A 22108-nucleotide genomic window follows, 5' to 3' on the forward strand; every position below is an offset into this window, starting at 1 on the left:
CCTTTTAAAGGTTATTTTACTGTCTCTTCCTTCCATACGCCCGGGGGTGGGGTGGGGGAAGGGAGGTCTGAGGTAAAAGCGGGGAAGATATTTATGCTTTTTTTTTTTTAGAGAGTATAAGAATATAAGAAAAATAGCGAGGGAAATAGAATAAAGGGGAAAAGTGAAGAAAAACGGAGGCTAGACGTTTGAGGTAAACGAGGAGCGCAGCGAGGTAAGACTATCCCGGGCGGCGGTTGGAAAGAAACTGAGTGGGTGGGGCGCCTCCCTCTCGCTCCAGGCATGCGCAGTGGATGCCTGCTCCCCAGAGCGAAAGGGAGTGCGCGCCAAAAATAACGCCTAGGCTAGCTTTTAAAATCTCCGAGGTAGGGTTCGTCCTGACGGGAAAACCCATGTGTGGGACTGCACAGAGACCACGAAGAAGATCGAAAGCTATCAAAGCCCTGCAAATGCCACGTTTGAGCCTTCACAAATTACCTCCTCTCCTTCTTGTCGGTGGGCTTGTTGATTTCTCTGAAAATATTGGATAAAACTCCATCTGTCCAGTCTCGCGTCGTGGGGTCTAGGATACCGTACAGCTCAATGACGCTCATGGCTTTGGGGTTCAGTGTGTAAAGCTTGGTCAGTAACCCTAGTCTAATGGAACATCAGAGGTGCAATTAGGAACAGAAACCCTTGCAAAATAATCCATCCACCTTTATCCAATACAAACAGATACGCTGCATAGCAAATCGCAACATCTATTTAATTCATTTGTATCCCGCCTTTCTCCCTGATTGGGGACTGATAGCATTCTCCGTTCCTCCATTTTACCCTTGTAACAACTCTTATGGCAACAAAAAAGAGCCAGAGTCCAGGTACAACTTAAAGACTAAGAAAATCCATGGCAGGGCATGAGCTTTTGCAAAGCGCAAGGGCCCAGGAGTCTTGGGAAGGTTACTGGTTCTGGTGGTCTAGATCCTTCTTTAGTTAGCAGAGTGCACAAAGATTTGGGGAAGCAGTGCTTACATCAGACCAAACCACCTGCGTGTTTGGGGGGGGGAGACAGTGGGAGGGCTTCTAGTGTCCTGACACCACTGGTAGACCTCCTGATGGCACCTAGGTTTTTTGGCCACCGTGTGACAGAGTGTTGGACTGGATGGGCCATTGGCCTGATCCAACATGGCTTCTCTTATGTTCTTCTGTGACACAGAGTGTTGGACTGGATGGGCCACTGGCCTGATCCAACATGGCTTCTCTTATGTTCTTATGTGACAAAGAGTGTTGGACTGGATGGGCCATTGGCCTGATCCAACATGGCTTCTCTTATGTTCTTCTGTGACACAGAGTGTTGGACTGGATGGGCCACTGGCCTGATCCAACATGGCTTCTCTTATGTTCTTATGTGACACAGAGTGTTGGACTGGATGGGCCATTGGCCTGATCCAACATGGCTTCTCTTATGTTCTTATGGTATGCTTATCTTGATCTACAACCCTATGAGGGTGGTTAGGCAAAGAGTGGGTGACTGGTCCAAGGTTACTCAGCAACTTTCCATGGTAGAGTGGGGACCAGAATTTGTGTCTCCCCGATCCTAGTTCGACACTCTAACCGCTACACTGTGCTGGCTCTCACGTTGGTTCAGTTAAGAAGGATGATGGCCAAGTAGAGCAGTGTCTCCTCATTCTCCAGTTGTTTTGGTGAGACTCTGGCCTTGCAGAGAACAGTAGTGTACAATAAGCACATTACAACTGGCATTCATGATGTGTACTCACTTTGTCTGAGCTAGGCACAGGGTATTGATGACCACAGACTTGCCTCCTCCTGTGGGTCCTACTACCATAGTGGTGTGACGTGTCAGCATCGTTTCGTACATCTGGACGACTTTGTCCACCTGCCGTCAAAATATACTTCTGTTTGCTAAACTGACTGGCTGTAAATTTGTCTACCAGGAATTGAGAAAGCTTCGTTTCATAGGAGGTAAGACCAGAGGTGACCCACTGATTTTCTGCGTATCCATCAAACACAATGGTTATATCTCAAAATCAATGTTTCCATCTCCTGTAAAATGCTTGCAAAGAGCTAGTTACTTACAAGTGAGTTATAGATTCTTTCAGCATGTGCTAAGGTACAAAGAGGTCATGGGCCTAGAAGTCAACTTGGATGAGGTCTTAATTCCATAACTGCCACGGCATTAATTTTCTGTACATCCTTTAAAAGACCCCACACCTCAGCCCTGTTTCTTCAGAGGAAGAAGGACTGAGAGTGTAACTGAGTGGAGCATAAAAGACTGAGGACCTCTCACTGCCATTAAAAGAGCTCAAAAAGGGTTTGAAAGTTTCCCAGACTTGGAAGTCAGCTGTATTTATGGGAAGTGACAGGTTCTGACGTGTCTCAGAAAGGGTCTCTGAACACCTCTGTAGTGCCTTTCTAAAAGCCTAGCTAGCTTTTAGACTGTGTAACAGTAGTTGTTGGGGCCAAAGCAGAGCTGTGTATGGCTGCACTAGAATCCAGATTGCAGAAGAATGTTTTCCAGCCACGAATCCCTAAGCCAGTGGCAAAGTGCAGTGGGTACAGGGGTATCAAACATGCAGCCCGGGGGTTGAATCAGACCGCCAGAGGGCTCCTATCAGGCCCTCGAGCAACTGGCTCTTGTCTGCTTCCTTCTCCCTCTCTCTTGCTTCCTTCTGCATCTCAATTTGATTTGCAAGGCTTGCTCAATCGCAAAGGAGCTACAGAACAAAACCTCTGTTTTCTCCATTGGTTGAGGCTCCTCCCCCTCCTGGTCCCCTGGAGAGGGAGGGAAAGAGCCAGAGCTTCCTTTGCCCAGTTCCCTGGATCCCATGGGAGAAATACAAAAAGAAGCACCTTTAAGACCAACAAGTGCTAATGTTTTAAGTTTTTTTTTTAAAAATCTTTAGTCATGTTTGTCTGTGTCCTTTAAGAAGTTTATATCTCTGATACCTAATCTTAAATAGGTACGCATGGCCCGGCCTGACAAGGTCTCATTTATGTCAGATCCGGCCCCTTATAACTAAGAGTTTAACACCCCTGGGGTAGAACATACTGCAAGGGGCATAGGCCAGATAATTTTGGGTGGTGGGGTGTTTGGAAATCTGGGGGGGATGATAAAAGAAGACTTCTCTGGCTCCCCTTACCTCTCTGAGAGGTGTGTTAAAGAGGCATGAGCTCACTGTCTCCCCCCACACACACACACACTTCTGCAAGAAAAGGACCTCCCCCCTCCCATGCCTATCTGATTGTCCAAGAGGCAAGAGCTCACTGGGTTTTCTTGAATGAAAACTTGTGGGATGTGGCTAGAAAGTTGGGAGTGTGACCATGAGATGCCCCACCGTGACGATGGTCCTGCATACTGCTCTGTCAGCCAGAAAGACTTCTAATATATATAGCAGGCCAGGCCAATCTAGGGGCTTCATAATGTCTGCCAACTGCATGGAATAGTGGCACACTTCAGTGCCCTTCTGTGCCAGAAAAGGGCTCTGGGTCTTGTTGCAAATGGACGAAACCCCCTCCTCTCCAATCGAGGGGCTTTTCCAAATGACAGAGGCACAGAAGAGTTGATTTGCAGATTCCTTTTACTGTTTTTTCTCACACTGAATGTGGGAAGGAGAAACAAACCCTTAACCCCCTTCTCCGTTCTCCTTCAAAATTCTTCCCCATAGTCACAACATCTTATACCTTTCTGTAAACAAAGGCCAACTCACAGACTGGCTACACCGGTCTTCACCTTTGACATTCTGATTACATTCATTGGTCAAATAAGTCTCATATCCCAACTTAGAAGCGAGAGATGAATAGATATGACCCGGGGGCCACTAATCTGGACCCCCATGCCCCACTTCCCCATACTTCATATCTGCGGTTTCACCCCCTTCCCTGTTCGACTCCAATGTAGGCCTCCTGGCCCAATTCCAGGATGAGTAAGCGCAGAGCTCCTGCTGTAGCAGGGAGATTTGACCTTCTCCAAGAGATAGGCTCCCGGTGACTCCCGGAGGTAGAAAGATAGCTTACTTTCCACCGAAAGATGTTCACAGAACAAAATGGAGATAACGAGTCTCTGCTAAAGGGGAGACTTCCTCTCGTATCTAACAGTAGCCCATTGTTCCTGGTTAGGACTTTGGAACCAAAATCATAGAAAAGGCCCTATAATACTCTTAAGGTGAGCTCAGCAAATATAACACCGCAAACATGATCCTTTGAACACATATATAATACTTTGTTAAGGCAGGTTAGTGCAAATGATCAGGATTAGTGCAATTCTATTTGGCACTCTGTCCGTGCTCTAATGCAAATCTGAATCAACGTCCAACAGTCTTGAGCACGAACCACCCCAAGTAAAAACAGGTTACTCACCTGTAATTGATGATCTTCGAGTGGTCATCTGTGCAGTCACACACATGGGTTTTCCCGTCAGGACGAACCCTACCTCGGAGATTTTAAAAGCTAGCCTAGGCGTTATTTTTGGCGCGCACTCCCTCTCGCTCTGGGGAGCAGGCATCCACTGCGCATGCCTGTAGCGCGAGGGAGGCGCCCCACCCACTCAGTTTCTTTCCCCGCCGCTGACATAGTATGTGAGCGGTTATATAAGACGAGTAGCCAGCAGCGGGGATAGGCTGGGCGGGCGTGTGTGACTGCACAGATGACCACTCAAAGATCATCAATTACAGGTGAGTAACCTGTTTATCTTCTTCGTGGTCTCTGTGCAGTCCCACACATGGGTGACTGATAAGCTGACCTGCAAGGTGGTGGGTGCTGGCACTAGAGTTGGAGAAAAGAATAATGCAAAGGTTAGTGCAACACAGTCAGCACATAACAGGCTATACGGTAAGCAAGTACTCACCGGGCTGGGACCGGCTCCTTAGTCAAAGATGGAGCGGAGTACTGCCTGTCCGAAGGATGCATCTCGCCTAGCACGGACGTCCAAAGCGTAGTGCATGGCGAAGGTCGAAGGGGAGGACCAAGCGGCAGCAGCGCAAATGTCCTCCATGGATACACCCCTGGCAAGGGCAGATGACGTTGACAAAGCTCTCGTAGAATGAGCTCGTATGGCAGATGGGACTGGTTGCTTTGCGAGTCTGTAGCACAGTTCTATAGCAGCAACCAACCATTTTGACAGTCTCTGTGTAGATATCTTTTTTCCTTTATGAAGGCGGCCGTAGGCGACAAAAAGTCTTGAGTCCGTACGGAACGATGCCGTTCTATCTATATAGTAAGCGAGTGCTCTTCTCACATCTAGACAGTGTAGAGCTTCTTGGCCCTTGTCTGCGGGCCGTTGGAAAAAAGCAGGTAAGGTAGTGACTCTTTGCAAATGAAATGCGGAAACCACCTTGGGTAAGAAAGCAGGATCTGGCCGTAACACCACCTTATCGTGGTGAAAGATGGTGTAAGGTGGGTCTGCTCTGAACGCACAAATGTCACTTGCTCTCTTAGCAGAGGTGAGTGCGACTAATAGTGCCGTTTTCCATGAAAGGAGGTGAAGTGGTATTGTAGCCATAGGTTCGAAAGGGGGTTTTACTAGTTGGCTGAGCACTAGTGATAAACTCCAGTTAGGGTACATTTGCCGTAATGGTGGGTGCAAATGTAAGATTCCTTTTAAGAAGGATTTCGCAGCAGGGTGTGAGAAGACAGTTCGACCCTGTACATGTGGGTGAAAAGCTGAGATTGCTGCAAGGTGCACCTTTAGAGAGGAGTACGTGAGGCCCTTTTCTGACAAATGCAGTGTATATGCCAAGATTTGAGGTATGGAAGCCGAGGAAGGTCTGAAGTTATGCTTGGTAGCGTAAATGGAAAACCTTTTCCATTTCATGGAGTATGACTTTCTTGTTGATGGTTTCCTTGCATTCAGGAGGACGTGTCTTACTCCTTCAGGAAAGTCTGAGAACATATCCTCCAAGCCGTTAAGCGAAGCCTGTTCGGGTCGTGATGGAGGACCCTGCCGTTCTGCTGGGACAGGAGGTTGTGGGCCAGAGGGAAGTGATGGTAAGTGTTTTTTGACAGAGAGAGGAGGGTTGTGAACCACGGCTGGCGTGGCCACCATGGCGTCACTAGAATGCAATCTGTGTTGTCCAGTTGAAGTTTCTGTATGCACCGTGTTATCAGCGGGAAAGGAGGGAAGAGGAAGTGTAGTGGACCGGTCCATGTCTGTATGAAGGCATCCCCCGCAGACTGTTGTGAGGGCGGACCTCTCATAAAAAAGATGGCACATTGCGCATTGTCGGGTGCAGCAAACGCATCTATTGAGGGAGTTCCGAATTTCCGGAATACTGGCAGAAGGTATGACCTGTGGAGTGACCACTCGTGGACGTTGATGGGATATCTGCTCAGCCTGTCCGCTTGAACATTCTGTACGCCAGGAAGATGTACCGCAGTGAGGTGGATCTTGTGAGCAATACTCCAGTGCCAAAGGTGCATTGCTCTTTTGCAAAGGCGGGTGGATGCAGTTCCGCCTTGCCTGTTTATATAAAAAACCGTCGCCACATTGTCTGAGGCGATTTGCACATGTCGGCCTTGAAGCGATGGAAGAAACGACTTTAACGCTCTGTGAACAGCTAGTAGCTCTAAACAATTGATGTGGAGCGACTGTTCGTACGGTGTCCATTGCCCCTGGACAGTGAGTATGTCGAGATGGGCTCCCCAGCCCCACCTCGAGGCGTCTGTTGTAACTACTGCTGATGGGCTTGGCCGTAAAAATGGCATTCCTGCAAGCAGGTGAGCTCGTACTGTCCACCATTCGAGTGAAGGGAGGATGTGATTTGGAACAGTGAGGACTGTTCCTTGAGATTGGCGTTGGGGTCGAAATGCACGGACGAACCAGATTTGTAGGGTTCTCATGTGTAGTCTTGCATGAGTCAGAACTGCTGTCGTGGCTGCCATAAGTCCTAACATGCGCTGAATGTTGAAAGCCGTTTGTTTGGGTTGTTGGATTATTTGTGCGGCCAGCGTCTGAATGGAGGATATCCTGTCTACGGGAAGGTACGCTTTGTGGTCCCTGGTGCACAAGCGAGCCCCTATAAATTGGATGTCTTGAGTCGGGGTAAGGTGTGACTTTTGTTGATTGACCTGGAGGCCCAGTTCTGCTAGGAGCGCAAGTGTCATTGAAATGTCCTTTATCAACTGTGCCCTTGAAGCTCCCACGAGGAGCCAATCGTCTATGTATGGGTAGGTTGCAACTCCGCGTTGTCTGAGGTATGCTGCAATTACCGCCATACATTTCGTGAATGTCCGTGGTGCCGTGGAGAGTCCGAAGGGTAGAGCTCGGAATTGGTAGTGGTTGTTGCCCACGGCGAAGCGCAGAAACTTTCTGTGGCATTGGTGTATTGTCAGGTGGAAGTATGCGTCCTGTAAATCTACCAGTGCCATCCAAGAGTTTCTGGGGATTAATGGCAGAATCGATTGTAAAGTGATCATTCTGAATTTTCTGTGACGGATAAATTTGTTTAGGGCTCTTAGATCCAGAATCGGACGCTGTCCCCCATCCCTTTTCGGGACTAGGAAGTACCGAGAATAAAATCCTGTCCGATGGTACTGGTTTGGGACAGGCTCTATAGCCGCTTTGGCTGTTAAGGTGTCTATTTCTTCCTGAAGGGAAGGGGATGGGGGGGTGGAAATAAAATGGTGTTTTGTTGGTGGTGTTTGAAACTCTATGGAGTAACCTCTCAAAATGATGTTCAGAACCCATTTGTCCGTGGTTATTTGTCGCCAATTGTCGTGAAATGGAAGAAGTCTGGAGACGTGTTGAATTGGTAGAAAGTCAAAGAGACTGCTTTGATGAAGACGCAGCCTTTTTAGGTGGTTGTGGCCTCTGCTGTCTCTGGTGAAAGGATTGCTTTGGAGGAGGAGCCTTACGTTTCCAGTATTCAGATTGTCGAGGAGATCTGGAACGTTTGAAAGGCGTTGGTTTCCATGGTCTGGGCTTATAGCTCTGCTGTTGTTGTTGTTGTTGCGCTACCCCGAGCCTTTTTGCTCGTTTGCGGCTGTCGTCTACGGTGGACAGTATATCGTCCGTTGTGGCATTAAAGAGACCTTGGCCATCGAAGGGAAGGTCTTCGATTTTGAATTTAAGATCGGGTTGCAACGAAGAGGATCGAAGCCAAGCGTGTCGCCTTAGGGCAATTGAGGCAGCCATCGCCTTTGAAGTGCACCCCACAGAGTGGCGGATGGTATTTATCTGTTGTTTTGAGATCCTGTTCAGTTCCTGAAGCAGCTTGCAGGCTTGCTTCTGGGAGGGTTCAGGCAGGGCAGAGACGAGCGTATTCAGTTGTGAGGAGATGTTGTGGGAATATGCGGCGAAGTATGCCAGGTAATTGTTGATTTTGGCGTTTGCCGTAGAGATGGAATACATTTTCCTTCCTAGGGTGTCTAATTTCCTGCCTTCCTTCTCAGGAGGTACCGGGTGGCGGGTCTGTTTAGACTTGGAGGAAGAATGAACTATCAGAGAGTTCGGTGCTGGATGGGTAAATAAAAACTTCGAATCCGGTGCTTGGATCCTGTACAGGGATTCAATTCGTTTTGAAGTTGGGGGAATGGAGGCTGGGTTGTCCCAAGCTTCTTTGATGGCTTCTAGGTGGACCGGTAACATCGGCAGAAAGGAACCAGCAGGTAAATCTGAGTGCACCAAGTCGTGTACCACGTCTGTTACCTTGGGTGCATCCGAGGTAAGGGTAACGTTGAGTGCAGAGGCCATGTTGGCAATTAAGTCCAGGTATGTCTTTGCCCCTTCGGAAGGTGACAAATCCGCGGGTTTGGCTATATCCGAGGCAGGGGACCCAGGGGACATCGACTGTATCGAGTCCGATGATTGTGCGTCGGATTCGGCATCAGAATCAGGTTCGGGTTCAGGTGGGTCCGGTCTGGTTGGAGTCGTGCTTTTAGGTCTCGTCGGAGTCGTACCTTTAAGCTTAGAAGTCGAAGTGGAAGGAGTCGGAGATGGCTGTTTTGTTAGTTGCTTGCTCCGTTGGGCAGGAGTCGCTTCCTTGGATTGGTTCCTGTGGTAATCGTCACGGTACCGAGAGTGGTGGTAGCCGCAACATGCATGGGAATCCATAGAAGGAGATCTTGAAGCATAATGGCGTCTCCTCGGGGACATGGATGGAGACCGAGATCTCGGGTTGTAGCGGTAGCGATCCCTCCCTCTACTAGGGGATCTCTCCGGGAACCGTGTATGATGGTACCGATGTCTCTCGATGCTGGGTGATCTGGCTGGGAACCGATGCGTATCAAAATACCTGTAGGCGTCATGTTTGTACTGGATGGGGTTCGACATATCGCGGAACGATCTAGGGTTGATGTGCTGTCGAGTCCACTGCAGCGGGTCTCGAATCGGCTCCAGCGGAGGGTCTGGTATGGATCCTTGCAGGGAGGGAGATCGGGACGGAATCGGAATAACTTCTTCCATCTGCTGGTGCGGTGACTCCGTAGCCGGGGTGGCCACCTCATGGGTATCGGATCCGGGTGTGGAGGGTTCACATTGTCTGTCAGGCTCGTTCTGTTGTTCCGAAGATTTCCTCGAGTCGCTCGTGTTCTTCGGGTCCTTCGGATCGGTCGGTTTACGCGGGGCCTTCGGATCGGACGGTTTTCTCGAATCCTTCGTGCCCTTCGGGTCGGAGTGCTTGTGTTTCTTAGTGTGCTTCCCACCTTTCGGTTTAGTCGCCGCGGCCGTTTGTTCTGACGTTCTTGCGCCGTCGCCGGCTTTCGCGGCATCGCCGGACTTATGCTTGCTGGGAACAATGGCCACTGAAGCTGCCGACCGTGCGCCGTCCCCTTGGGGAGTAAGTAGGGGGGGCGACTTACTTGCTGACGAAGATTGTGACATTTGAGGGTGAAGCACAGACTCCATTAGGTGGCTTCTTAGTCTAGCGGCCCTGTTTTTGCGCGCCTGTTTGCCGAATTGAAGGCAATGCGCACAGGCGTCCACTTTATGGGTTTCTCCCAAACAGAATAGGCAAAGCGAATGCCCGTCCGATGTAGGGATTTTCGCCCTACAACGCGAACACCTTTTAAAGGTTATTTTACTGTCTCTTCCTTCCATACGCCCGGGGGGGGGGGGGAAGGGAGGTCTGAGGTAAAAGCGGGGAAGATATTTATATATATATATATATATTTTTTTTTTTTTTTTCAGGAGAAGATAAGAATATAAGAAAATAGCGAGAGAATGGAATAAAGAGGGAACTTGAAGAAACGGAGGCTAGATATTTGAGGTAAAAGAGGAGCGCAGCGAGGTAAGACTATCCCGGGCGGCGGTTGGAAAGAAACTGAGTGGGTGGGGCGCCTCCCTCGCGCTACAGGCATGCGCAGTGGATGCCTGCTCCCCAGAGCGAGAGGGAGTGCGCGCCAAAAATAACGCCTAGGCTAGCTTTTAAAATCTCCGAGGTAGGGTTCGTCCTGACGGGAAAACCCATGTGTGGGACTGCACAGAGACCACGAAGAAGATCTTTCTGGTCCTCAAGCTCTGAGGCTCCTAGTTTAAGCTTAACAGCCCTCGGCAGCAACGTAGCTACATACTAAGGGCACAGACAAGGAAGTCCAAGGTATAGGAGAGCAGCATACAGTTGGGTTGGTGAGACTGTACAACACAGATATTTGAGCAAAACCCCATATGGAAGGAGGTCAAACTCCATCCCTCTGTCAACTAATATGATGCTCACTTAACACTGAGGCTTGCTGTCTGGGCAGCACAGAACATGCCAAGGAGTCACAGCCTGACTTTCAAGATGCCATTCTACCTCATTCATAGAATCACAGAATTATAGAGAGACCTCTAGGGTCACCTAGTCCACAATCCACTGCACAATGCTGCCCTTCACAAATACCGTCCTTAAGTTCACAGAATCACCATTGCCGTCAGATGGCCCTCTAGCCTCTATTTAAAAGCCTCCAAGGAAGGAGAGCCCACCACCTCCCGAGGAAGCCTGTTCCACTGAGGAACTGCTCTAGCTGTGCGTGTAGGATCCTTCCCCTCTTTTGGGTACCTGGATCGGCAGGACGATGTAACCTCCTTCATCCAACACCTGCTCGACGGCATCGTTAAATTTAGGATAACGCACTCGAGGGCAGTCCAGTCCAGGAAACAGGTCGGAGATCAGCCCAAGGAAAAGAGGAACGTCTTCAAAGACAAACTTAGGGAGATTCATGTCTCGCAGGGCTCTCATCAGGACCACATCCTTGTGTTTTTTTTTTAAAAAAGACATATGTTAATATTGTTTTCATTAATTAAATTTACTTTCTGAAGAAAAACTCTACTGGTTGAGCCTCATGCAGGCCCATAGCTACAGGGGGGCCTGGCCGCCCTGCTCTCCCTGCAGCTCTCCCCGCCACCAGCTGCTCTGGCCGCACTGCTCTCCCTGCACCTCTTGCCACCACTGCTCTACCTGCCGCTGCTGCTCTCCCCATCACTCTCGCTGCCCTGCTCTTGCCGCTGCTCTCGCGGCCCCCACGGCTCTCGTGGTTGGCTCCCAAATGCTTATGCCAAACTAAGTGGGCTAGTCTGTCGTTAAGGTGTCCTAAGATTTATAATTGTGACTTTTATTCTCAACTAAGTTTGCAGAAGGGGTGGCAGCCTGTGGAGGAGAGCGGTGGAGCGCGCCTGCTGCTGCTGCTCTCCTTTTTATTTATATTTTTTAAAAGCATGTGACCTCATTCTGGGCCCCAGGGCCGCCGCCCCCCCCCCCTAAAATTTTCTGGCTACGGGCCTGGCCTCATGTTGCCCATCAGTTATATTTTACAGTTGTATTATCAAATTTTCAATAGCAATGGAAACAGAGAAAAAGACAGAAAACATTTCTTGCTCCTGTTTTGCAATACAGAGGTTAAAAGCTTCGGTACCTGTCCAGCTTCTCCTTTGCAATGCAAAAATCAAAAGCATTGCTTCTGTTCCTGAGCAGCTCAGAGGGAGGAAGAGAAATCAGCTCTTTCTCTCCTCCCTTTTGCAATGCAGAGTTTAAAAACACTGCATCTGTCCCCACTCAGCTTGGAGGAAAGGGAAGCGAAACTCTCTCTCCTCTTCTTTGTTGAAACTTCACGATGTAGCTATTTGGGGGTGGTGAATCAGAACCTAGCTCCCATCTGATCTCTCAATCAGATGTGAATCAGTTTCTGAACAACAGGCCATTACAAATTTGTTTGGCAATGGTTCAACTTATCCTTGATTGGCTCACAGGTCGATTGTGTCAAATAAGGTAAATCTGACAGGTGAACAAATTTGCTGATAAATTTGCACCATCCCTACTCATTTTTCTATGTTAAAAACTCCCCGGAAAGTAAAAAGTGAAGAAACCACTGCCTTCTCAAATGTTGTCCCCTTGATCAAATTAGCATTTCAATGCAGGTGCTTTGCAAACAAACAAACTAACATGGGAGATCCTGATCATGGATCTTCCACATTATCTTTGGACATGATAACTTCATCTCATGTCTCACACCCAGGGCTTTTTTTGGAGCAGGAACTCCTTTGCATATTAGGCCACACCCCACTGATGCAGCCAATCCTGTAAGAGCTCACAGGGCTCTTCGTAAAGGGCCTACTGTAAGCTCTTGGAGGACTGGCTACATCGGGGTGTGTGTGTTTGTGGCCTAATATGCAAAGGAGCTCCTGCTACAAAAAAAGCCCTGCTCACACCTTAATCACATTGCAATGTTACAACAGGCACAATGTTGCCGGCTAAACGCCAGTGAGGCCGTTCTGTAGTAGAGTAATCTGGTGTCTGTGGGACCTGGGCTGGTTTTTGGGTCACATCAATGGGAACAGGGCCTCAGCATCACCATTTTCTGGTTTTCCAGGGTGATGGATCAGAACAGGGCGTACCTCACTGAGATCTGCCGATCCTCTCTTTAGTTCTCCAGCCATCACCAATACCGATTTCAAAGCTCGAAGCCCGAAATCATAGTGGTGCTGTTTAGAAAGCTGCTCTCTTGCTAACTTGTATAGCACTGTCATCTTTTTGGCCAGGATCTGGTGCACAAAAAAAAGCACGGAAACTTCTTTAAAATAAAAGACACAGTTACATTTGAAAAGGGTACATCTGACCATCCATCTCTGATTTTGATATATTAATTTACTTCACTATGCCCCCACCCCCCTGGGAATTAAACCCAAACAAATTATGACCATATGAACTGCTTGTTATTCCAGTTTGGTCCTTTCATCTGTCAAACACGTTTTATTATGCTATTGCTAATTTGCTGCTCCCTCTCTGCCTCTGTGTGTAGACTGGTAACTTCCATTTCAATATATCTGAGGAAGTGCGCATCCACACAAAAGCTGATCGCTTGAATAAAACTTTGTTGGTCTTAAAGGTACCACTGGACAAACTTAGTTCTACAGTAATATAAGTTAGCGGTTCTTAAATGCAATATGTGTTGATCCCCACATGTGTGCCACACAATGCATGTATGAATCCATGCTGCGCACACAGCTGGTGCTGGTACGAGCAGGGCCGGCTTGCCCACTAGGCAAACTAGGCAATTGCCTAGGGCGCCGGGAGGCCGGGGGCACCAAAACCCCGCCTTGCCCCCTAGGCAAATGCCTATTTGCTTCCCCAGCCGCCTCCTCCCTCCCTCTCTATTTTAATGCCTGGAACCATTGTAAAGCGCCGTGTTCCGGGGCTCTTGATCGTGAGCGCGCCAGAGGGGTGGCATAGGAGCCGCCAGCCTCCGGCGCACTTTGACCAGCCAATCAGTTGATCATCGGAGGGGGAGAGGCCTTTCAAGAACCCTAAAATGCGGTGCTTTACCGTGGTTCCGGGCATTAAAATAGAGAGGGAGGGAGGGAGGAAGAGGTGGTGCTGGGAGGGGGCAGATGCAACGCAGCGCCGCCGGGGATGGAGGGCGATGACGGGCAGCAAGGCTGCCTGGAGCGCTATGCCCTATAGAGCCGGCCCTGGGTACAAGGCAAGCCCAACATTTTGGAAAGATCTTGGACAATCTCCGTACTTCCACTGAATTTTATACTACCCTGAGCACAGTATTTTCCAGTGCAATCCAGCTTCCAAATCCCATGTGCCAGTACTGGAGTATAGAATAATCAAGGGATGTGTGAGTAAGCCCTCTGCGATGCCTACCTTTGCCAAAAGAAACCCCTCAGAAAAAAGCATGATTTCACAGATTTGCTGGAGATCAGGCACAATCACAACCACGGGTCTGAACAGAGCTTTTACGGATTCGGGGAGCTCGGTACGGCCGGCGTAGCCAGGATTCATTGTGATAAAAATGCCCATTCGAGGATCCAGAGAAATTTCTTGCCCTTCAAACTGAAACACAGACTCAAGTCAACGTCACACAGAGGTAGGCCTCAAATTCAGCAGGAGCTCACAGGAGCGCTGGGCAGCCAGCCGGCCACCAGGAGTTTTGCCACGCCCCCAGCAGCCCTCATTAACCCCTGGAGAAGCCCACACCACCCTTTCTCCACTTCTGATGGGATTTTGTGTGGTGGGTGCCTTGCTGGCCTTTTGACGGGGGCGGGGGTAGCCCAGGAGAGTCCCAGGCGAGCGAGGCCTGCTTGGGCTGGCTTTTTGAGAGCCAGTTTGTTGTAGTGGTTAAATGCATGGACTCTTATCTGGGAGAACCGGGTTTGATTCCTCACTCCTCCACTTGCACCTGCTGGAATGGCCTTGGGTCAGCCATAGCTCTCGCAGACCTTGAAAGGGCAGCTTCTGTGAGAGCTCTCTCAGCCCCACCTACCTCACAGGTTATCTGTTGGGGAGGGGGGGAAGATAAAGGAGATTGTGACTGCTCTGAGACTCTGAGATTCAGAGTATAGGGCGGGATATAAATCCAATATCATCATCTTCTTCTTATCTCTAGCCAGCCCAAGCAGACCTCGCTCATCTGAGGCTCTCCTTTCTTGCATTGGGTTGCTTTTGGCTGGGGGGGGGAAGGGCATATGCTAATGAGTTATGCTAATGAGCTCCACCACCTATTTTTCTACAAAATGGTCCCTGCATGGAGGCATGCCACAAAGAACATCCCAGGGACACAAGAAGCTTCCTGATCCTGAATCAGACCAGTGGTCCATCCATGTCTGTATCGTCTACTCAGACTGGCAGGGGCTCTGCAAGGTCCCTGGCAGAGGTCTTTCTCGTCACCTGTCTAGTCCTTTTAACAGAAGGTGTTGGGGACTGAACCTGGGACTTCCTGCATGCCAAGGAGACACTCCGCTGCTGAGCCCCAGCCCTTCCCCGTGACCCATGTCTTTGTGCACGTGAATAAACGCAACCCCAACTCTTCATGCCTCGCATCCAAAGCCAGCTTTCTGCTTTTTTGTACCTGAAACGTTTTCAGTTGGTTCATCAGAGCGTTCCGGATGGTCTGGATCTGCGAGGAAATGACCGAAAGCACGGAGGCGTCGATCCGGTTAAATTCATCAAAGCAACCCCAAGCGCCGCACTGGGCGAGGCCGGAAAAAATTTTGCCCACTGCCTAAAAGGCAAAAGGAGAATTCAAAGCATTGGATTTCTGAATAGTGATGCCATATTGTTCTTTTAGGGGAGTGGTCAAGAGTCACAGGATGGTCAAGGCCCCGCTCTTGTCTGTTGCATCTCGTAAGTGACAGGACAGCTGGCTGGCACCTTCCTATCGCAACAAAAAGGGCGCCGCGGAAAAGGCAGCGCCGAGGTCCTTACCTTGAAATCCATGCCTTCTCCGCAGTTGGTGACTATGCAAAGCAAGCCCAGGGCTTTGGCGAGATCTTTGGTGGTCTCTGTCTTCCCTGTTCCTGCCGGGCCTGCCGGGGCTCCACCCAAGTACATGGACAAAGCCTTTGGAGGAAAATAATCCAATGAGGCTAGGAAAGAAAGAGCTGCTCTGCTTCTCCATCAACCAAGGATAACAAATTTTAAAGAGATTTGAGAAAGCACTCGGCTTGGGGAAGTTTTGTCTTATGAGAATCCTGCCGGATTAGATCAATCGTCCTTCTAGTCCAGCATCCTGTCTCACACAGCGGTCAACCACTGGCCTCTGGAGGATCCACAACAGGGCAAGGAGTTCTAGTCCTTCTCCTGATGCTGCCTCCTGGGCTTTGGAATTCAGAGGATCAGTGCCTCTGAATGTGGAGGTTCCCCTCAATCACCACGGCTAGGAGCCACTGGTATCCTCCACGAATCTATCAAATCCTCTTCTGAAGCTGTTTATTCCTTTGGCCACCGCTAAATCCTCTGGCAGCGAATCAGACATTTCAAGCACCCTCTGGGTAAAGTTTTGTCTGTCCTGAACCTGCTGCTCATCAGCTTCACTGGATGCTCTCAGGTCCTAGTATCAGGGAGAAAAATTTCTTGTGGCTCTCCTTTTCTCCCTCCGCTGCCTCTGGTCAAACAGGTTCAGCAAGCTTTTGAAGCGACCTAACAAACTGCCTGCCTGCCTGTCTGCCTATCTATTACTACTTTATCTATTATTACTTTAGTGGTGCAGGTGGGCACAGCAACACACCAGGAGTCGTTTTCCCTTTTCCAGACTGCCTTGGGGTCTATGGAAGGGCTATTATCTATCTTCAGGCTTCCCAATTCCTGATTTGGGCTCGGGATACTTGGTATGGGTTCTGCTCGAAAGGAAAAAGAAGAAGATATTGGATTTATATCCCGCCCTCCACTCCGAAGAGTCTCACAGCAGCTCACAATCTCCTTTCCCTTCCTCCCCACCCCCCAACAGACACCCTGTGAGGTAGATGAAGATATTGGATTTATATCCCGCCCTCCACTCCGAAGAGTCTCAGAGCGGCTCACAATCTCCTTTAACTTCCTCCCCAACAGACACCCTGTGAGGTAGATGAGGATATTGGATTTATATCCCGCCCTCCACTCCGAAGAGTCTCAGAGCAGCTCACAATCTCCTTTACCTTCTTCCCCCACAACAGACACCCTGTGAGGTAGATGAAGATATTGGATTTCTATCCCGCCCTCCACTCCAAAGAGTCTCAGAGCGGCTCACAATCTCCTTTACCTTCCTCCCCCACAACAGGCACCCTGTGAGGTGGGTGGGGCTGAAGAGGGCTCTCACAGCAGCTGCCCTTTCAAGGACAACCTCTGCCAGAGCTACGGCTGACCCAAGGCCATTCCAGGAGCTGCGAGTGGAGGAGTGGGGAATCAAATCCGGTTCTCCCAGATAAGAGTCCACACACTTCACCACTACACCAAACTGGCTCTCCAGAGGAGAAGCACAATGGGGTGGCTCCCCTTGTTGCTTCCCAATGTGTACTGGTTGCTTGTCTTGCTAGCTTAGGAGCAAGAATTCTGTGTCAGGCATCTATCTATCCACTGGGCAATTTCCGCTTCACCCTCCAGCTTCAAAGAATACCCAGGGCTACTTAGAAGAAACAGATAAAGAAGAGGAAGAAGAAGAGAAGAAATCAGATTTATACCCCGCCCTTTGCTAGCCAGAGGAGTCTCAGAGTGGCTTACAAATCTCCTTTTCCTTCCCCTCCCCACAACAGACACCCTGTGAGCAATGTTCCCTTTCAGCTGTGGGGTCACTTAAGCAAAAATTCTACTTTGTGAGCAACTGGCATTAAAATTGTGAGCTGCGGCATAAATTAGTTTGCTCTGGGGCCATTTTCCCTGAGCTGAGACAAAAGTGTGTGAGCTGGAGGCTAAGAACAGTGAGCTTGCTCACACTAACTCAGCTTAGAGGGAACACTGGCTGTGAGGTAGGTGGGGCTGAGAGAGCTCTCCTAGAACTGCTCTTGAACAGAACAGCCCTGAGAGAACTTGTGGCTGACCCAAGATCGCATCGGCAGGTGTATGTGGAGAAGTGGGGAATCAAACCTGGTTCTTCCTGATAAGAATCCGTGCGCTTAACCACTACACCAAACTGGCTCTCAACCAGATAATAATCAATCAATTAATAGTTGCACACTGCAATTAATTAACCAATACTTAAATACTGCAACCAATTAACAATTAATCAATTGATACTTAAATACGGCAATTAATTAATAATTAAATACTGCAGCCCATTAACAATTAATCAATTAATGCTTAAATACTGCAAAAAGCAAATGAAGCGCAGTATATTAACTTTAAATGCAACAGAAGTTTTTTAAAGGAAATTATTCCAAACTCTGAGAGGCAGAAAGATATAAGCAAAAACAATGTAAAACCAGAGGTTTTTTAAAAACTACTTAGAAGAAACAGATAAAAAAGAGGAGGGACGGTGGCTCAGTGGCAGAGCATCTGCTTGGTAAGCAAAAGGTCCCAGGTTCAATCCCTGGCATCTCCAAAAAGGGTCTAGGCAAGTAGGCGTGAAAATCCTCAGCTTGAGACCCTGGAGAGCCGCTGCCAGTCTGAGTAGACAATACTGACTTTGATGGACCGAGGGTCTGATTCAGTATAAGGCAGCTTCGTATGCTCATACGTTCAAGAGGAAGAAGAGAAGAAATTGGATTTATACCAATTATATATTGGATTTAAAGGTATAAAGACTGCACATAAGAAATCATATAAAACCTCTCTGTTAAGGCACGAGGAGATTCCGTGTTTGGTGCCAAGGTGCTCAGTGAAGGAAGCAGGAGGCAGAACTTTGCTTTAGGCATTCCAGGCTTTTAATCTGCTTGTTCAAGGACACTTAATTCACAGGAAAAGCTCACAGTTTACCTGCGTGAGTGTTAGATAGATGCGATCCGTGAGCGGTGTGATGACTAGCCGCCCATTCAAGCCCATGTACTCGTAACCATAGGAAAAGGTGCCGGTGCATTGCCGCACGTTGAGTTCATCGGGCTCTCTGTCCCAATAAAAACGCAGTTGGCTTTCCCATTCGAACTCACGGGCATCCATTATGCTAAAAAGAGAGAGAGAGAGAAAGGAGGCTGCAGGAGCTCCCAGGAACAAGCGGGAACAAGCGACGGGCTTTCATGTCTTGGGTACAAAGTATGTGTGGCAGGATTTTTTTCTTGGGTTGGCCCTCTTTATGAAACCGACAACAAGAGTTCTAAGCTCTTCTGCATCCATATTGCTCTCAGCTAACAGCATAAGCTCTCAGCTAGCAGTATAAGTTGAGAATCTAGGTCAGGAGAGCAGACAGAAACGAGGGTAAAGTTGAGTAAAATAGGGTAAAGTTTCTGGGTTTGGGGTTTGTGTTGCTGAGGGTACAAAATAAATCCAGCAACAGTATGCAGACGTCTGTGAAGCTTATGTCAACAGAGCATGCTATCAATGGTGGTGAGAGAAGCAGCACAAGCAGAGAGCACAGAGGAAAAGATGAACAGGAGACAGGCAGAAAAATTAGGAGGATCAGCACTGATAGGACCTTATTTGGGACCCCAGGAATTTCTGCTTTACACCAGATTCTACAAGAGTGTCATTGATTCTCTACTGTGCAATAAAACTGACTTGCGATTACCTGTCTCTTACAAATGTGTCAACTATATCCCTCGCGTGGACATCAATGATGAGAACCGTATTGTATTTCTTCCGGTCGTTCCTGTTTAGAGGTTTGGTGATTCGCGTGACCAGTGAGTCGATTTGCTGGTGCATTTTCTTGGCGTAATTCTTCATGGCTTGTTTTTCTCCCCTCTTCACTTTCCGAAAGACATCTTCCACTTCCCAAGTCCACCACACTTGATTGGCAGCCAGCACCATCATGCCTTGATACATCAGCATCCAGTCAACTCTAAGGAAAAAGAGTGTCTCACCGATGCAGAACTAAGCGTAGTAGGACATTTCATGTCTGAAAATTTCAATCTGGGTTACGCTTGCAGTATTCAGTCGTCCGGAGATATATGGACTGGAGCTATATGGACTGCTTAGGGTATCCACCATGAGTGGAAGATGGATGGATGTTTTGGATGAGGGAACGCTTATTAGATTTGCAGATGATACTAAATTGGGAGGGAGGCCAAAATACAAGCAGAAGTCAAGGACAGGACACAGGTTGATCTCGACAGGCTAGAAAACTGGGCTAAGACAAATTAAAAAAATGTTAATGGTCGGAAAGAGTTGGGACTCGACTGTGCGACTGAACAACAACAACAAATGTAAAGTTCTTCATTTAGGTAGGAAAAATCCAGCGCATCATTATAGGATTGGGGAAACTTGTCTTGGCAGCTGTATGTGTGAAAAGGATCTAGGGGTCTTAGTGGACCATACACTGAACAGGAGTTAGCAGCTCTCAGAAGCTAAGCAGGATCAGCCCTGATCAGTATTTGGAAGGGAGCCCACCGAGGAAGCCCAGGGTCGCCACGCAGAAGCAGGCAAGGGCAAACCACCACTGCATGTCCTTTGCCTTGAAAACCCTATGGGGTCGGCATAGTCGGTTGCGACTGATGGTTCTCTCCTCCACCACCACCGCATATATACCCTTGTGGTGTTTATAGCCCTGACCTGGATGGCCCCGGCGAGTCCGAACTCATCAGCTCTTGGAAGCCCAACACTGTCAGCCTTGGTTAGTACTTGGATGGGAGACCACCAAGGAAGTCCAGGGTTACCACATAGAGGCATAGAGCTGACAAAGCAAGTGATGCTCTGTATTCTTGGTGCTTGGGAAGGGTAAGTGTGAGGACTTCTAGTGTCCTGGCCCCACTGATGGACCTCCTGATGGCACCTGGGGTTTTGGGCCACTGTGTGACACAGAGTGTTGGACTGGATGGGCCACTGGCCTGATCCAACATGGCTTCTCTTATGTTCTTAGGCAGGTGATGGTAGGCTTTTTTTGTAGCAGGAACTCCTTTGCATATTAGGCCACACACTCCAGATATAGCCAATCTTTCTGGAGCTTACAGTAGCCCTGTACTAAAAGCCTTGTAAGCCCTGAGAGCCAGTTTGGTGTAATGGTTACGTGCATGGGCTCCTATATGGGAGAACTGGGTTTGATTCCCCACTCCTCCACTTGCAGCTGCTGGAATGATCTTCGGTCAGCCATAGCTCTTGCAGAGGTTGTCCTTGAAAGGGCAGCTTCTGGGAGAGCTCTCTCAGCCCCACCTACCTCACAGGGTGTCTGTTGTGAGGAGGGGGAAAGGTAAAGGAGACTGTAAGACGCTGAGACGCTGAGATTCAGAGTACAGGGTTGGGTATAAATCCAGTATCTTCTTCATCTTCTTCTTTTCTTGGAGGATTGGCTCCATCAGGGGTGTGTGACCTAATATGCAAAAGAGTTCCTGCTACAAAAAAAGTCCTGGCAATGGCAAACCACTTCTGTTCATCTCTACTCCACTTACAGCTGCTGGAATGGCCTTGAGTTAGCCATAGCTATTGCAGGAGTTGTCCTTGAAAGGGCAGCTGCTGTGAGAGCCCTCTCAGCCCCACCCACCTCACAGGGTGTCTGTTGTGGGGGGAGAAGATACAGGAGATTGTAAGCCACTCAGAGTCTCTGATTCAGAAGGAAGGGTGGGGCATAAATCTGCAGTCTTCTTCAACTTGCCTCGGCAACCCTAAGGGGTTGCTTTAATGGGCTGGGACTTGGCAGCGCTTTCCTCCAGCACTGTGAGAGCCAGTTTGGTGTAGTGGTTAAGTGTGTGGACTCTTATCTGGGAGAACCGGGTTTGATTCCCCACTCCTCCACTTGCACCTGCTGGAATGGCCTTGGATCAGCCATAGCTCTGGCAGAGGTTGTCCTTGAAAGGGCAGCTGCTGTGAGAGCCCTCTCAGCCCCACCCACCTCACAGGGTGTTTGTTGTGGGGGAGGAAGGTAAAGGAGATTGTGAGCCACTCTGAGACTCTTCGGAGTGGAGGGCGGGATATAAATCCAATATCTTCTTCTTCTTCTTCTACAATAACCCGGGCTAAATGTCCCAAGCTGATTCTGCTTGGAAATGCAGGTGGGTGGTGAACTAGCACAGTCTTGAGAGCTGGTATGGAAAAAAAAATCTCTTTGAGCGACAACTCCATCCAATCTGCTGCCTGCCTAACATGCTGCGTTTGACTACCTCACCTGCTCCGGTCCTCGCAGTACCGAAAGATGGCTTCTTTCGTGACCAGCCTGTTGGTCCTCCTCATTTCAGCGAGCACAGCAGTCATCCAGTTCTCCACTCGACCCTCGGCTGCTACGGATCTGCGGAACTCCATCACTTCGCCTTCGGCGGAGATCATGGCGGAAGCGATCTTCGTGCCGTTGTCGTCTTCGTGAAACCGGAGAGAAGCAATGTTGTCGTACATCTGAGATACATCACGAAAGGAGAAGACTTAAGCATGGT

At 49.0% G+C, this 22108-nt stretch overlaps 1 protein-coding gene across 1 annotated transcript in view; it reads right to left on the bottom strand.

Annotated features, from left to right (window-relative positions):
- The window catches only part of DNAH10 (dynein axonemal heavy chain 10), a 168862-nt gene that overhangs the window by 85688 nt on the left and 61066 nt on the right, over positions 1–22108 (bottom strand). Inside the window, 10 exon segments of the mRNA XM_060249163.1 lie at positions 478–636; positions 1755–1873; positions 10968–11159; positions 12800–12946; positions 14055–14243; positions 15259–15411; positions 15615–15749; positions 18576–18759; positions 19321–19590; positions 21847–22070. Coding sequence (XP_060105146.1) covers positions 478–636; positions 1755–1873; positions 10968–11159; positions 12800–12946; positions 14055–14243; positions 15259–15411; positions 15615–15749; positions 18576–18759; positions 19321–19590; positions 21847–22070 — 1772 coding nt within the window.

Source organism: Heteronotia binoei, chromosome 11 (assembly GCF_032191835.1).
Source record: "Heteronotia binoei isolate CCM8104 ecotype False Entrance Well chromosome 11, APGP_CSIRO_Hbin_v1, whole genome shotgun sequence".
Taxonomy (NCBI): domain Eukaryota; kingdom Metazoa; phylum Chordata; class Lepidosauria; order Squamata; family Gekkonidae; genus Heteronotia; species Heteronotia binoei.